This window comes from Pelophylax lessonae, assembly GCF_965119305.1.
Source record: "Pelophylax lessonae genome assembly, chromosome: 10".
NCBI classification, from domain to species: Eukaryota; Metazoa; Chordata; class Amphibia; order Anura; family Ranidae; genus Pelophylax; species Pelophylax lessonae.
In genome coordinates, this window is record NC_138777.1 from 190,784,454 (window position 1) to 190,801,120 (window position 16,667).

At 43.7% G+C, this 16,667-nt stretch overlaps 1 protein-coding gene across 1 annotated transcript in view; it reads right to left on the minus strand.

Moving 5' to 3' along the window:
- Positions 1–8,425: 8,425 nt before the first annotated feature.
- Positions 8,426–16,667, minus strand: part of GAN (gigaxonin) — a 73,760-nt gene continuing 65,518 nt past the window's right edge. Inside the window, exons 10-11 of the mRNA XM_082270742.1 lie at positions 15,238–15,347; positions 8,426–8,798 (exon numbers count right to left, since the gene is read on the minus strand). Coding sequence (XP_082126868.1) covers positions 8,617–8,798; positions 15,238–15,347 — 292 coding nt within the window. The 3' untranslated portion in view covers positions 8,426–8,616. The remainder of the gene's footprint in view (positions 8,799–15,237; positions 15,348–16,667) is intronic.

The following is a 16,667-nucleotide window of genomic DNA, read 5'->3' on the forward strand; positions in this document are numbered from 1 at the left end:
CTTTAATGACAGCCAAGGGGTGGGCAGAAAGACAAAGGGGGGGGGGAGGGCTAACAGGGCAGATGTATGAGAGGCTGAGCCCCAGCAAAAAAAAAAAGAAAAGTGTAGGAAGAGGTGGGGAAGCTGACCTTATGTAGGATAGCAGCGGACTGCAAGGGAGTACGGCAGTGGAAGATTCTTTTTAAAATGTATTTATATAGGATTATTTCTAACTTTTTATAGAAAATACTGGTGGAAGGAAAGAAATCACTTGATTTCCCCAGTGTTGATGGGGGGGACTGCCTCCCGAAGCGCTGTTGTGTTCCAGGCCAGCAGAATGCAATGATTATTGCTGCCAGGCTGGTTGTACCTAAGCCAATCACATCTATTCCATACCAAAAACATGGGCATAAAGTGTTACTACAGTAAAATCAGTCTGTATATGCAGAAACTCATGCTGGTTATACTCACTGTGGAACCGAAGAGGTTAATCCTCTACATTGTGTAAAAAGGCTGTTTGATCCTGTCTTCGCTGATCCTACCCTTCTTTTACTGTCCACAATTCCAACTCCTAATAGAACAGAGGCTTGGAGGCACTCAGCACATGCTCAGTTTGGTGTGTATTGCTAGAGAGTTTTTTTTTTTTTTTTTGCGGGGGGGGGGGGGTGCATGTGATCAGAACTCTCCAGCCAGAGGGTCAGTGATCATGCAGACTCAAAGGACAGTCAGAGAAGAATGAAAACTTATCCTAGAAGCTTTAACCAGACACTGATATAAGTCATAAGACTGCTATATACTGCTAATGAGGAAAGGTATTTAGCAGTTTATATTTACTAAAATACTGTAATTGCATGTTCTATGTACAGTTGGAGACCAGATATAGCGAATGCAGGCTCCTGGATTTAGTAACAGTTTAATACAGAGCTGGCCCTTCCATGTGCCCATTCAGCCAAAATAGCATTTGTGAGTTCAGGTTGATGTTGGGTAAGGGCACCTGGCTGACAATTGCTTTCCCAATTTACCCAAAAGGGGTTCACTTGGGTTGAGGTCAGTGTTCTAAGCCGGCCACTTGAGTTCCTCCACACCAAACTCAAACCATATCGTTATGAAGCTGGCCATATGCACAACAGTACAGGGGGCTTCTTGACAACATGTAATTTTTGTCTTAAAGCGGTTGTAAACCCTATAAAAAAAAAATAAAAAAAAAAACCCTGCAAGACAAAGGCATAATGAGCCAGTATGCATCGCATACTAGCCCATTATGTGTAACTTACCTTAAAACGAAGCCTCGACATGGACCCCCGGACATCGCTGCGGGCACTGCCATGATCCCTCGTCGTCTCTTCCGGGTTCGGCAGCTCCGGCGCGCTGATTGGCCGGAAGAGACGGCTCCGGCGCGATGATTGGCCGGAGCCGCGATGACGTCACTCCCGCGCATGCGCGCGGGAGTGATTTTTCCGGCAAGCTCCCGGCAACTTAATTGAAGGTCCCCCCCGGACCTTTAGAGCGCATGCGCCGCTCGCGCGAGCGGCTGCATGCACTGTAAATATCTCCTAAACCGTGCCGGTTTAGGAGATATTATTTGTACCTACAGGTAAGCCTTATTATAGGCTTACCTGTAGGTAAAAGTGTCAAAAAGCACTATACTACCGCTTTAAATGTAGAGAGGCACAGGTCCACATCACCATTCCTAAATACACTGAAACTTCAGAACTGGGTACAAAGATAAACATAGTGCCTGTTTGGGTTACAGGGGTCTTCAAACTAAGGCCCTCCAGTTGTTCAGGAACTACAATTCCCATCATGCCTAGTCATGTCTGTGAATGTCAGAGTTTTACAATGTCTCATGGGATGTGTAGTTCTGCAACAGCTGGAGGGCCGTAGTTTGAGGATCCCTGTTTTACTACATTAGAAGCATAATTTCTACTACAAAGAGACAGGTGCACTTTAAATATCAAATGCTATTTACAACACTAAAGACGTTGCCCCCAGGCTTTAAATTCGAGAAACAAGAACTACACGTATCCCAAGCAAGAATGCAGCAATGCAAGTTTCATGCTGCCTTTTACAGGTAAATTAATGTCAGAGGGGAGTGTTGTTTAGCAAAGTGGATCTGTGATAAAACATGCCCTGACATTGTGTAACACGGTACAGGTATGCTAAAAGGAAAAATGCAGAAAACCAGAATCGCCTACTCTTCTTCAAATATTGTTTGAATTTTTGCAACATTAAAGCTTTAGTGCAGCCAAAATAAATACAAAAATCAGCACAAGGGACATAACGTATAGGAAGTAGCATGTGTCCCTTGTGCTGATGCCTTTTCTGTGAAGCGAGATCCTCCTCCATCCATGCCACCCCAGCCCCGCTGCAATCTTCTAGTTCTAGGGCTTAATAGAACTAAGGGGCTGTCATAGGCTCTCATCAAAAGGGTCTGATTATGCTTACCCTTTCCGCCCAGTTACTACAGCTTCTATGAATAAACCATGATCTATTAATAGAGGACAAGCAAATAATTGATAGGTCGGGCCATCAATTCATAGAAGATGTAGTAACGACTTCTATGAATGAAGCAGCTGGGCAGAAAGGGTAAGCATAGTCAGACAATCTTGATGTAAGCCTGTGACAGCCGCTTAGGCCCCTTTCACACGGACATTCCTATCGGGTCCACTTGTCTGTTTTTCAGGTGGACCCGATCCGACCCGCTATTCTTCTCTATGGAGTGGCGGGTGTAAACACATGTGTGTTTACTCCCGCCGTCATCCAATCAGCCAAAAAGAGACAGATGTGACATTCCCCTTCTGTTTGGCGGATTGGAAATCAGTCGGCTGTAAACAGACAGGAGGTCCGTTTACATCCCGCTGCCCATAGAGGAGAGTGGTCTTTGTCTGCGCTTGCTGTACATAAGTGGAGCAGTCATCTGCCTTCTCAGCAGAGAGATCCCCTGCTGAGCAAGCGGATCGCAGCCGCAGTCCGCCTGTGTGAAAGGGGCCTTATAGTTTCAAGAATCCCCACCGCCTCAGAAGATAGCGTTGGTGGGGCATGGTTGAAGGAAGATTTCAGCTAGCAGAAGAGGCATTAGCACAAGGGACACATCCTACTGTCTGTAAGTAACAGTATCTCACAAAAGTGAGTACACCCCTCACATTTTTGTAAATATTTTATTATATCTTTTCATGTGACAACACTGAAGAAATGACACTTTGCTACAATGTAAAGTAGTGAGTGTACAGCTTGTATAACAGTGTAAATTTGATGTCCCCTCAAAATAACTCAACACACAGCTATTGTCTAAACCGCTGGCAACAAAAGTGAGTACACCCCCAAGTAAAAAATGTCCAAATTGGGCCCAAAGTGTCAATAATTTGTGTGGCTACCACTATTTTCCAGCACTGCCTTAACCCTCTTGGGCATGGAGTTTATCAGAGCTTCACAGGATGCCCCTGGAGTCATCTTCCACTCCTTCATGATGACATCACGGAGCTGGTAAATGTTAGAGACATTGTGCTCCTCCACCATCCATTTGAGGATGCCCCACAGATGCTCAATAGGATTTAGGTCTGGAGACATGCTTGGCCAGTCCATCACCTTTACCCTCAGCTTCTTTAGCAAGGCAGTGGTCATCTTGGAGGTGTGTTTGGGGTTATGTTGGAATACTGCCCTGTGGCCAAGTCTCTAAGGGAGGGGATCATGGTCTGCTTCAGTATGTCACAGTACATGTTGGTATTCATGGTTCCCTCAATATACTGTAGCTCCCCAGTGTTGGCATCACTCATGCAGCCCCAGGCCATGGCACTCCCACCACCATGCTTGACTGTAGGCAAGACACACTTGTCTTTGTACTCCTCACCTGGTTGCCGCCACACACGCTTGACACCATCTGAACCAAATAAATTCATCTTGGGCTCATTAGACCACAGGACATGGTTCCAGTAATCCATGTCCTTAGTCTGCTTGTCTTCAGCAAACTGTTTGCGGGCTTTCTTGTGCATCATCTTTAGAAGAGACTTCCTTCTTCGATGACAGCCATGCAGACCAATTTGATGCAGTGTGCGGCGTAGTCTGAGCACTGACAGGCTGACCCCCCACCCCTTTAACCTCTGCAGCAATGCTGGCAGCACTCACACATCTATTTCCCAAAGACAACCTCTGGATATGATGCTGAGCACGTGCACTCACCTTCTTTGGTCGACCATGGCGAGGCCTGTTCCGAGTAGAACCTGTCCTGTTAAACCACTATATGGTCTTGGCCACCATGACGCAGCTCAGTTTCAGGGTCTTGGCAATCTTCTTATAGCTTAGGCTCTCTTTATCTAGAGCAACAATTCTTTGTTTCAGATCCTCAGAGAGTTCTTTGCCATGAGGTGCCATGTTGAACTTCCAGTGACCAGTATGAGAAAGAAGGATCACACCAAATTTAAAACACACCTGCTTCCCCATTCAGCCCTGCGACCTTGTAACACTAACGAGTCACATGAAACCAGGAGGGAAAATGGCTACTTGTGCCCAATTTAGAAATTTTCACTTAGGGGTATACCCACTTTTGTTGCCAGCGGTTTGGACATTAATGGCTGTGTGTTGAGTTATTTTGAGGGGACAGCCAGCAAATTTACACTGTTATACAAGCTGTACACTCACTACTTTACATTGTAGCAAAGTGTCATTTCTTCAGTGTTGTCACATGAAAAGATATTATAAAATATTTATAAAAATGTTAGGGGTATACTCACTTTTGTGTGATACTGTGAAATACACACACCATTAGATTCCCCTAGCACAATGATGGCAAACCTTTTTGAGCCTGAGTGCCCAAACTGCAACGGAAAACCAACTTTTTTTATTTCAAAGTGCCAACACTGCAATTAAACCTGAATATCGAGGTTTTTAGTTAGAAAAAAAACATGTACATTTGTTGTTTTGTAATGCTAGTATGCATGTGAAAGACACCTTTGCTCTCTGCATACATTAAAGAGGAAGTAAACCCTCCTCAGGAAGTTGTACCTATAGGTAAGCCTATGATAAGGCTTACCTATAGGTACTGTAAATATCTCCTAAACATGTATGGTTTAGGAGATATTTACCTTTAATGCAGCCAGTGACGTCACTGGCGCATGCGCTCTGAAGGAACGGCTGATCGTGCCGTTCCTTCAGAGCCCCGTGCCGTGACCGTCGGCTCCCGCGCGCGGGAGTGAGGTCACCGCGGCTCAGGCCAATCAGATGGCCGGATGCCGCGATCCCGGAAGACAGGCGACTGAACATGTCGCTCGTCATACAGGTGAGTGAGCGGCACGGCGGGGGCTCGTTCTAAGGTAAGTATTTCATAATGAGCTAGTATGCGATGCATACTAGCTCATTATGTCTTTCTCTTGCAGGTTGTAAAAAAATTTTTTAAACGAGTTTACAACCTCTTTAACAGATATTAGGAGGGGTTAGAGGTGGAGATGATGGTATTTGCATATTGGTACTAGAAGTATTTGCATTAAAAATCTCAAGTTTCCTGACATTCCGCAATGTAAATGGAAAAATCTGGCAAACAGGATGTGCAGAGACATTGCTTAAATCAGGACATTCATGGGAGGAACAAAGGGATCAAGGTTCATTAGAAACAAAAGCAAGGTTGTCCAAGGAATCCGGCAGGGAGCTGTTCAGCATAACCAGTGGTACAGTGAAAAGAAGAGCCACAACCAGACGCCTCAGGAGGTTGCAGGTTCAGACCTGGATCCTGACATAGGTAATGGTGGAAAAAGAAAAAAAGGAACCAAAAAACCCTCAACTAAACCATTTTAAGACAATGGGCAGAGCCATGCTAATTATTCCCTGTGCAACTGTGTACCCAAAAATGTTGGTTTACAGTACAGATAAATACTAATATTATAGAACTATTAATTTAAAACTGTATACACAAGATCTACACACAGGTTCAGTTGGGGGCTTTTTTGGTTGGTTTTATCCCTGCTCACCATAACATTCTAAGCTATACCTTGTTAAGTCCCAAGTCCTACACCATAGAAGTCATGACTTTTAAATGCTGAACTGATGGCCACAAACAGCTGTATGCAGTTTGGAATAAACCGCTTTATCTGTACTATACACATTCAGATCTGCATGGACAATTTGCCACTGGGGCAAAAAGAAATGGTTTGCATGACTCTGCCTACTATCCTGAAGTAAGGAATAATGCTCTTTTGGGACACATGATTAAAAAAGATGTAAATACCTTCTGTTATAAAAGACAACTCTGTGCTTTAACACTATATATTAGTGCTCTCCAAAGTGCGGCCCATGGGGCCAGATGTGGCCCTTTGCTTGTCTTTATCCAGCCCTTGAGGCACTATTCCTCTCACGGATATGAGATGCCATTTTGTCAACTGACATCCACAATGGGGCACTATTTCTCCCAATGACACCAACATTGGGGCACTATTCCTCCCAATGATACTAACCATGGGGCACTATTCCTCCCCCGAATACCAAATAGGGCGATGTTTACTCCCACTGATGCCAGGAAAATGTCCATTCCAGCTGGCCAGTCTGGCCCCCCCCTAAAGTCTGAAGGACAGTAAACTGGCCCTTTGTTTAGAATCTTTGGAGACCTCTGCTAAAGATCTCATTAAAACGAATACAATTTCAAGAAATAAACACATACAAGAGCCATTCTTTTTATTTTCAAAGAACCATTCTGTTTTGCAGAAAAAAAAGAACACGTCAATTATCACCTTTGCAAATAATATGAATTCTGGATCTTGTTCTCTTTGCTTTTACAGGCTTTACAGTATCAGCAGTGCCCAGTGAAAAGTGTAAACATTTCGCTTACGCCTATAACCCGCAGACACAGCCGACAACCGCCATGTATCATAACTGAATAGACATTTACAAAAACACATTGCTGCCATCTAGTGGCAAAAAAGCAGTACTACCATTTATTTATGACATTGTGAGGATATATTTTATTAGGATGTCATTGGTAACAAACAGTGGGTTGTAGTTTCTCAGTTTGGTTGAATTTGTGCTTTTCTGTAGGCCACAACCAGTTTATATGTATGTGCCTGCCTTTAAGCCCAATCAGTCCTGGGTTTGAACCCCATTATGATTACGGTGGCTGGTCTGATTTCATCCCACAATCCAAACAATATATAGCCAAGTTAACTGTCTTCCACCCAAATAGGCCCTATCCTGTGTTTGCTGGAATCCAAACACAGGTGGACCGCTATAGGTGAGGTATAATTCAGGTGCAGGTCAGATCCGCCATCCAGATAGACAGTCAACCATAAAAGAAAGTGACCGCACTCCGAAAATTCAAATCAAAAAGGAGTAATAACCAATGTGGTTATGAGTAAGCGACCCCTTGTGTCGTGAAACGCGTCAACCTTTATTGTCCCATGTCTCCCCAGTCTTATTATTTTTGATACCTGTGATGAAGAATAAAATTACTCCTTTTTGATTTGAATTTTCGGAGTGCGGTCACTTTCTTTTATAGTTGACTGCCTATCCTGTGTTTGACTAGGAGACTCTGGGTTGTGATTACATTCAGGGGCAGACAATGATGTTACGTGTTCAGTGCTATTTGCAAAACAATACAGAATAGCTCAGTGCTGTATGAGTAAAATATTCAAACTAAAAAACACACTAATTCTATATTTTAACCCTAAAAACTGCACAACACTGCTAGTTGCATACCTTCCAAAATTGTAAAAAAATGTAAAAACTGTAGGTTATAAAAAAATTTGCATTTCGGGACAAAAAAAAATGCAATGCGCAGAAATGGCTCGATTGTCAGCCTTTGCACATCATAGAAAAGTCCCATTGTGCTTCCACAACTTCCCTCATTGCAACAAGCCAAAGGTAAACAGTCCGAGGTTGGCACAAATGATAAATGTAAAAGCCTAGAAAAGCATCAGGGAACAAGAGCAGCAAAAAGCACATTGTGTTGCCCTGTCTAACAATATCAAACTAGCTTAATACCACCAGAAATGGATATTAAACCCACCAAAATACTTTTTGTGCAAAAAAGACAAGTGAAGACAAAAACTGGATCTGGTTTAGTAAGTTAAAAATCCCTCAATAAGAAAATCTCTAAAACAGAAATGGAAGATATGGCTGAATACTGAGTAAAAATGAATAATAAAACCAAATAAAATTAATTTCATCCATTGCACGTGTCACCTAGATTAAACAGGTGTTAAAAGACAAAGTAAATAAAATAAAAGCTATGTTTTAAGGCAGGCACACATGAGTAACAAACACTTCAACATTAGATTGCCCTTTGTAGTGTGAAAATATTTTCTCATGATAATTTGCATATTAAAGCTATTTCTTTTAGTACATTGCCTCGTGCTTAAGTATTAATTCTCAGACCCCCAGAAGCATAAAAGCAATGTAAAATATTACACATACACAATATATTGATCCCAACACCCTGATACTTAGTCTCTGTGTCTTTTCTCAAATACAGATTATTATTATTTTTTTTTTCCTCTTTGATCAGACTTTGACATCACAAATGTAAACGGTGCTTTACAGGCCTCCAGTACATACCGGATTTATATGTAGGCTGCAAGGTGATATATTCCTTTGTATGCTTTAGCCTGCTGTTTTACATAGTAAAGTGGCTGGTCACAAGGCAGGATTGACCAAAGCTTTTCATGAGGGTGTGACTCGGATGCGGAAGAGTCCCTGCTGAAGCTGCAGCCGGAAAAGGCGACAATTGGCGATACGTAATGCAGCGCAGCCTGTGCGTCTGAGATCAGAGGGGAATAAGGGTTTGGTGTGATGCCAGGTGCCCGTGCTCCTCTTAAATTCTCTGACGTAGTCATAGCTTGTACCTAAGATAGAAAACAATATTGTCACAATATAATACAGACTAGCAGCTGTTATTTCTTATCCACTTGAGCGTCGGAAGGTTTTACCCCCTTTATGACCAGAACATTTTTTGCTACTCAGCACTGCGCTTATTTAACTGGCAAAAACAGTCGTGCAACACAATATAAATTATTTTTTTTTATCATTTTTATCACACAAATAGAGCTTTCTTTTGGTGGCATATCCAATAAAAACAAATTTCTTCATGAATTTCAGTCAAAATGTATACTGCTACAGGTCTGATAAAAAACAATTAAAATCCAAATAAGCTTATGTGTGGTTTTGTGAAAAGTATAGCATCTACAAAACTATGATATATATTACATATACACAGTTGTGTTCATACGTTTACATACCCTGGCAGAATTTATGATTTCTTGCTCATTTTTAAGACAACATGAATAAGAACACAAAAACTTTTCTTTCACTCATGGTTGGTGTTTGGCTGAAGCCAGAGGCGTAACTACAGGGGATGCAGGGGTTGCAATCGCTACCGGGCCCCATGCTCCAGGGGGCCCGGTAGCAAACCAGTGGGTGAACTTCCAGGATCGCAAAGGTCACACTTGCGACCGGACCCTGGCATTGCACCACTGTGGGGAGGCCCCAAGATTGCAGGAAGGGGGCCCACAAGATTGCAGGAAGGTGACCCACTGCAGAACCTGTGAAAGAATCCTGCTGCGGGACCGTAATAAAAGGCCATGCAACGAGTGTAAAGAGCCCCAGGATTAGTGGGAAGAGCCCTGGGCTTGAAGGTAAGGGCCCCGGCCAGGGGTCTGGGGGGCCCTTCATGGTTTCTTGCATCAGGGCCCTGAAGGTTCTAGTTACGCCTCTGGCTGAAGCCATTTCTTATCAATCACCTGTTTACTCTTTTTAAAATCATAATGACAACAGAAACTACCCAAATGACCCTGATCAAAAGTTTACATACGCTGGTGATTTTGGCTTGACAACATGCACACAAGTTGACACAAAGGGGTTTGAACGGCTATTAAAAAGGTAACCATCCTCACCTGTGATCTGTTTTCTTGTAATTAGTGTGTGTTTATAAAAGGTCAATGAGTTTCTGGACTCCTGACAGACCCTTATGTGATGAACACCCATTTGCTGGGACATTCGCCACTGGCTACTGGAGGTCTGTGGAGGCCAGACTCCTGCCCACGGACTATGGGCCCTGGCTTGTAGGGGAGTGCACCTCTGTGTGGGGGTAAATGCTGGAGGACCATGGGAGTAGTGTTACTTTGGACTCAAATCCATGTCACCCCAAGATACAGACTCTGAGACTAAGATCCATGTTACAGGCCTAAAGCTGCCTGTTACAGCAGAGGACTTCTTCACACAATGAGAGACTAAAGAGATGCTAACGACGTCAAACTCAGCTATTATCTACTGTGGGGATGTGTACTGACACTTATAAGAAGGTATTTTGAAAACGGAGACGGACAGTCTTCAAGCCTATGTCTTCTTTCATCTGTTTAGAGGTGGTTGTGTATTTACACTTCTAGGAATACATATTCGGCTTTGTTTTGGGGGCTTATTGTTTGCTGAGTTAATTATGATAATGTTGCAGTCTCATAAACCTATTGTCTCTTTCCAGGTGGCCAAGGTATGTTAACTATGTTCTGTATACAATTACATTTGCATATATAATTAAATCAAACACATGAGACTGTATATATTGGAAGTGAGGTGTTGAATAAAGTGTCTTTTGTTTTACCCTTCATCGAGCTTAGGCTTATGTTTGGAGGGAATTGAGGGGCCAGGTCACTGCATCACGTGAGATTCTGGAGACCTAAGACAGAAATACTTGGTCCAAGTATCGGGGATCTGTTACACTGGTGGCAACCGGTGGGATTCTTCTCTGAATAGATCCCAAACCAGGAATGCAGTAAGGAGCCCAGCAGCATCTCGGTCCAAGGAGGAACTCAGGAGATGGAGCAAGCTAGCCCCCGGGCAGTGTCCCCATATGAGGAGTTCCAGCGGAAACTACAAGACATACTGGCAAAGGAACAGGGCCATGTCAGCCAAGGACAAGGGGAACTGGAGAAAATATGTAATGCAAGAACTCTGGCAGGAGTCCATGGAGATAGCACAGCTTTGGCGGAAAGAGAAGCTTCCAAGTACAGTGCAATGCTGGCAGGAACAAGTGAGCCAACGGATGTTTATCCTGGGAGAACAACCCTTGATGCAGTGGGAAAGGCACCTTGAGTGCCTGCCTGGTCCAGAGAGAAATTATGCTGGACGACTCGTACCGGGCACTATGGTGGTACGCAGTCCAATGAGACCCTTGGTTGGCAGAAGGCATTCAACTAGAGGGGGGTGGCTATGATGGCCCAGGCCTGTTGTGGAAGGCCATGGAGGAGGATGATGATTTTGGCAGTCCTGCGATGTCGCGGTTCTGGGCTATTTATTATTACCGGAGAAGGATGCTACCAGTCCAGTTATTGTTGGAGCTGAGACTAGACCTCATCTACCTGGTTATCAATGAGTGGGGGGTTGGAACAGGACTACCAACACCTCCTAGACTTGATCCAGCAGCAGCCAACAGCACTGGGGGTGGAGATGGTCGTGCCCACTACCCAGGACCAGCCAGCATTAGCGGGAGAGGCGATTGTAGGTCCCTCGTCCCACCAGCAGCCAACAGCACTGGGTGTTGAGATGGTCGTGCCCACTACCCAGGACCAGCCAGCATTAGCTGGAGAGGCGATTGTAGGTCCCTCGTCCCAGCAGCGGAGTTCCTACCCAGCGGAAGAGCTAGCAGCCGGGTGAAAGCCCACTGGTATCTGCCCACCAGTCCATGCAGCTTTTGGCATGGAAGGGGTGGATGGGGCTGTGGCCTCCACCCCTGGATTACAGAGATGCTGGGCAATCGGCCCAGATCCCCAACCCCCTAGTATGGGGGCCCATGCCACCCTGATTTTGCCCCTCCAGCAACCAAGGAATGTCTCTGGAGTTGATTATAGCTGGTGCCCTGCCCAGGAAGACCCCGGATATTTTAATTGGGACGTAGGGCAGGAGGCCCTCTGGATCATGGCACAGCCTGGCAAAAGACACCAGACTAACACAGACCCAAACCAGTTGGAGGTCTGGGGTCTGGTTAGTCTCCCCAGGAGGAGGGAGATATGTGACGAACGCCCATTTGCTGGGACGTTCACCACGGGCTACTGGAGGTGTGTCGAGGCCAGACTCCTGCCCACGGACTATGGGCCCTGGATTGTAGGGGAGTGCACCTCTGTGTGGGGGTAAATGCTGGAGGACCATGGGAGTAGTATTACTTTTGACTCAAATCCATGTCACCCCAAGATACAGACTCTGAGACTAAGATCCATGTTACAGGCCTAAAGCTGCCTGTTACAGCAGAGGACTTCTCCACACAGCAGAGGACTTCTCCACACAATGAGATACTAAAGAGATGCCAACGACGTCAAACTCAGCTATTATCTACTGTGGGGATGTGTATTGAAACTTCTAAGAAGGTATTTTGAAAACGGAGACAGGCAGTCTGCAAGCCTACGTCTTCTTTCATCTGTTTAGAGGTGGTTGTGTATTTACACTTCTAGGAATACGTATTCGGCTTTGTTTTGGGGGCTTGTTATTTGTTGAGTTAATTATGATAATGTTTCAGTCTCATTCACCTATTGTCTCTTTCCAGATGGCAAAGGTATGTTAACTATGTTCTGTAAACAATTACATTTGCATATGATAATGAAATCAAACACACGAGACTGTATATATTGGAAGTGAGTTGTTGAATAAAGTGTCTTTTGTTTTACCCTTCATTGAGCTTAGGCTGATGTTTGGGGGGGGATTGAGGGGCCAGGTCACTGCATCATGTGAGATTCTGGAGACCCAAGACAGAAATACTTGGTCCAAGTATTGGGGATCTGTTACACCTCAGTACTGCACTGATGTTTCTGGATTCTGAGTCATTGAGAAAGAAAAAGAATTGTGAAAGGATCTATGGGAAAAGGTAGTTGAACTGTATAAAACAGGAAAGGGATATAAAAAGATATCCAAGGAATTGAGAATGCCAGTAGTCACCAGTGTTCAAACTCTAATCAAGAAGTGGAAAATGAGGGGTTCTGTAGAAACCAAACCATGGTCAGTTAGACCAACTAAAATTTCAGCCACACCTGCCAGGAAAATTGTTTGGGATGCAAAGAAAAACCCACAAAACTTCAGGTGAAATACAGGACTCTCTGAAAACATGTGGTGTGGCTGTTTCAAGATGCACAATAAGGAGACACTTGAAGGATGGGCTGCATGGTCGAGTCTCCAGAAGAAAGCCATTACTACACAAATGCCACAAAGTATCCCGCTTACAATATGCCAAACAGCACAGAGACAAGCCTCAAACCTTCTATATTCTATCTTGATAATAAATAGCTTCAGCCAAACACTAACCACGAGTGAAAGAAAAGTTTTTGGGTTATCAATCATATTCTCTGAAAATGGCCAAGAAATCATCAATTCTGCCAGGGTAGGTAAACATACAAGCACAACTGTATATATACATGTGTGTACACACTGCTCAAAAGAATTAAAGGAATACTTTTTAATCAGAGTATAGCATTATGTCAATGAAACTCCTGGGATTTTATTCAGGTCAGTTAAGTAGCAGAGGGGGTTGTTAAACAGTTTCAGCTGCTTTGGTGTTAATGAAATTAACAGGTTTACTATATGGGCAACAATGAGATAACCTACAAAACCGGAATAGTTTTACAGCTGGAGGCCGCTGACATTTTTCCCTACTCATCTTTTTTTACTTTTTTTCACTAGTTTGCATTTGGCTAGGGTCAGTGTCACTACTGGTAGCATGAGGCGATACCTGGCCCTTATCGAGGTTGCACAGGCAGTCAAACTCCTCCAGGATGGCACATGAATACATGCTATTGCCAGAAGGTTTGCTGTGTATCCCAGCACAGTCGCAAGAGCATGGGGGAGATGATACCAGGAGACAGGAAGTTACTCTAGGAGAGCTGGACAGGGCCGTAGAAGGTTCTTAACCCATCAGCAGGACCGGTATCTGGTCCTTTGTGCAAGGAAGAACAGGATGAGCACTGCCAGAGCCCTTCAAAATGACCTCCAGCAGGCCGCTGGTGTGAATGTCTCTGACCAAACAATCAGAAACAGACTTCATGAGGGTGGCCTGAGGGCCCAACGTACTCTAGTGGGCCCTGTGCTCACTGTCCGGCACCATGGAGCTTGATTGGCGTTCGTCATTGAACACCAGAATTGGCAGGTCTGCCACTGGCATCCTGTGCTTTTCACAGATGAGAGCAAGTTCACCCTGAGCACATGTGACAGACTTAAAGGGTCTTGAGAACCCTTGGAGAGCATTATGCTACCTGTAACATAGTTTAGCACGACTGGTTTGGTGGTGGGTCAGTGATGGTCTGGGGAGGCATATCCATGGAGGGACACACAGACCTCTACAGGCTAGACAATTACACCCTGACTGCCATTCGGTATCGGGATGAAATCCTTGGACCCATTGTCAGAACCTACGCTGGTGCACTGGGTCCTGGGTTCCTCCTGGTGCACGACAATGCCCAGCCTTATAAATATATAATAAAAAAAATATATATATATTTATTATTATTATTTTTTTTTAAATAAATGTAAATAATAATTAAATCTATTAATAATGGTAATAATACAACTGAATTGGGCACAAAATAACCACTCTGACTATTGTTTTCTTCAATACCCCGCATGTTAAGATACCAGTAATGTGAAGAAATATTCTCGTCAAACCTGCAAAAAATGACTGTGGAGCTGAAAAGCAGGCACCTCGATATGATTATATATACTTACAGATACCATGCAGAGCTTCTCAGTTCACCACCTTGGGTGTCACTGACCTGGAGCCACTGAAGTCTAAACATTTATCCAGCTTAATGATTCACAGGGTAGTTAGCCCAAGATCAGGATGACAGGCCACTAACCTGAAAACCAATGCCAGCTCTCATATTTCTGTCCTCAGAGGCTCATCCAAAAGTTACCTTGTTCATTGCCCATAAGAGGAGGGACCACAAGAGCCAGTATTTACCATCTCTGCACTCCCCAGCTACACTGATCTGCTGTCAGACCACCTGAGAAATAAATGCAAGGAAAAAAAAAAACAAAAAAAAAAAAAAACCACACAGGAACCTTTCAGCCTGAGCACCTGAAAAATATCCAGTACTTCTAGATATTGGGGAGAATGTAACAATGCCCACTTTACGCTGCCCATACCTGAGCGTCCAACCACCTGGCTCAAGTGCTGCCATATAGATTTCTCTTCAGCGGTAACGAATATTAATAGACACAAAAAATACTTAAACTAGCCTGGCCAACAATCTTTGAAACTGCAGCCCCCTTCAGTTACTATAACAGCCAGTTTAGGTGTATAATGTTAATTACCTGTGTCAAGGTCTCCAATAACATATATACTCGCTCCAATAGGCACTGCTCCATATACAAAGGAAGAGCTTGTTGGAATACACAAATTCTGGTCATTTAGATAGATCCATCTGTAGGAAAAACAGACACACTGAAAATGGTAAACTTTACAAGGATGTTTAATGAGTGGACAGTTTGCATCCATTAAAAAAAGAAAAACACAAAAGAGAGAAAAAAAGAAACCTGATTGGGAATCAACCACTTAGAGCCCATTCACATTGAGGCGACACGACTTCGGGGGGCGACCTGTGAAGTCGTGTGCACCGCGACTTGCAGAGACTTCACATAATGGAAGTCTATGCAAGTCGCTCCGAGGTCGTCCCAAAGTAGTACAGGACACTTTTTCTAAGTCGGAGCGACTTGTGTCGCTCCTATTAGAACTGGTCCTGTACTACTGAATGGACCGCGACATACCGCGACTTGTCAGGCTGACAAGTCGCCTGACAAGTCGCGCTAATGTGAATGGACTCTCAGAGTGTCAAATACCAAAATATGCCAAAAAAACTGCTTCCAACACCATGTTACACAATTTAATTGCATGTACTAATTCTTCTTATGATAACCTGGCCATAGTATTTAACCACTTGAGCTCCGGAAGATTTCACCCCCTACATGACTATGCCATTTTTGCTATTCAGGACTGCACCACTTCATTTTATTTTTTTTTTTGCAATATAAACGAAAAAAGGTGGAAAATTTGTAAAAAATAATAAAAAAAAATAATTATTTCACTTTGTGCCATAAAACATCTATTAAAAAAAATCTAAATAAATTCATACATTTTGGTCAAAATATATTCTGCTACAAGTTTTTGATACCAAAAAAATCCCAATAGGTGTTTATTGATTGGTTTGCGAGAAAGTTATAGCATCTACAAACTATAGCAGTGTTTCTCAACTCCGGTCCTCAGGGCATACTAACAGGCCAGGTTTGCAGAAAAACTGAAATACATCACAAGTGGTATCATTTGCTGCTCAGTAAACGCAGTATTCTAGTCTGCATCTCCCCAAGGTAATACTTAAAATCTGGCCTTTTAGTGTGCCCGGAGGACCGGAGTTGAGAAACACTGAGCTATATTATATATACTAGATTTAATAACATTTTTTTATACTACTAATGGGACTGCGATAGTGTGGCGGTCAATCTGATACTAACTGATGCTGGGGGGAACGGACTAACTGGCACTGACATCACCAGTGACATTAATACAGTGATCAGTGCTAATACTATACACTGTCACTGTACTAATGACACTGGCTGGGAAGGGGTTAACATCGAAGGCGATCATAGGGTTAAATATGCCCCTATGTGTAAAGTGTGCTGCTTTTCACTAATGATTTCTCAGTTTCTCATCCACTGACAGATTGCTCCCTCAGAACAGAGCTTGGTTT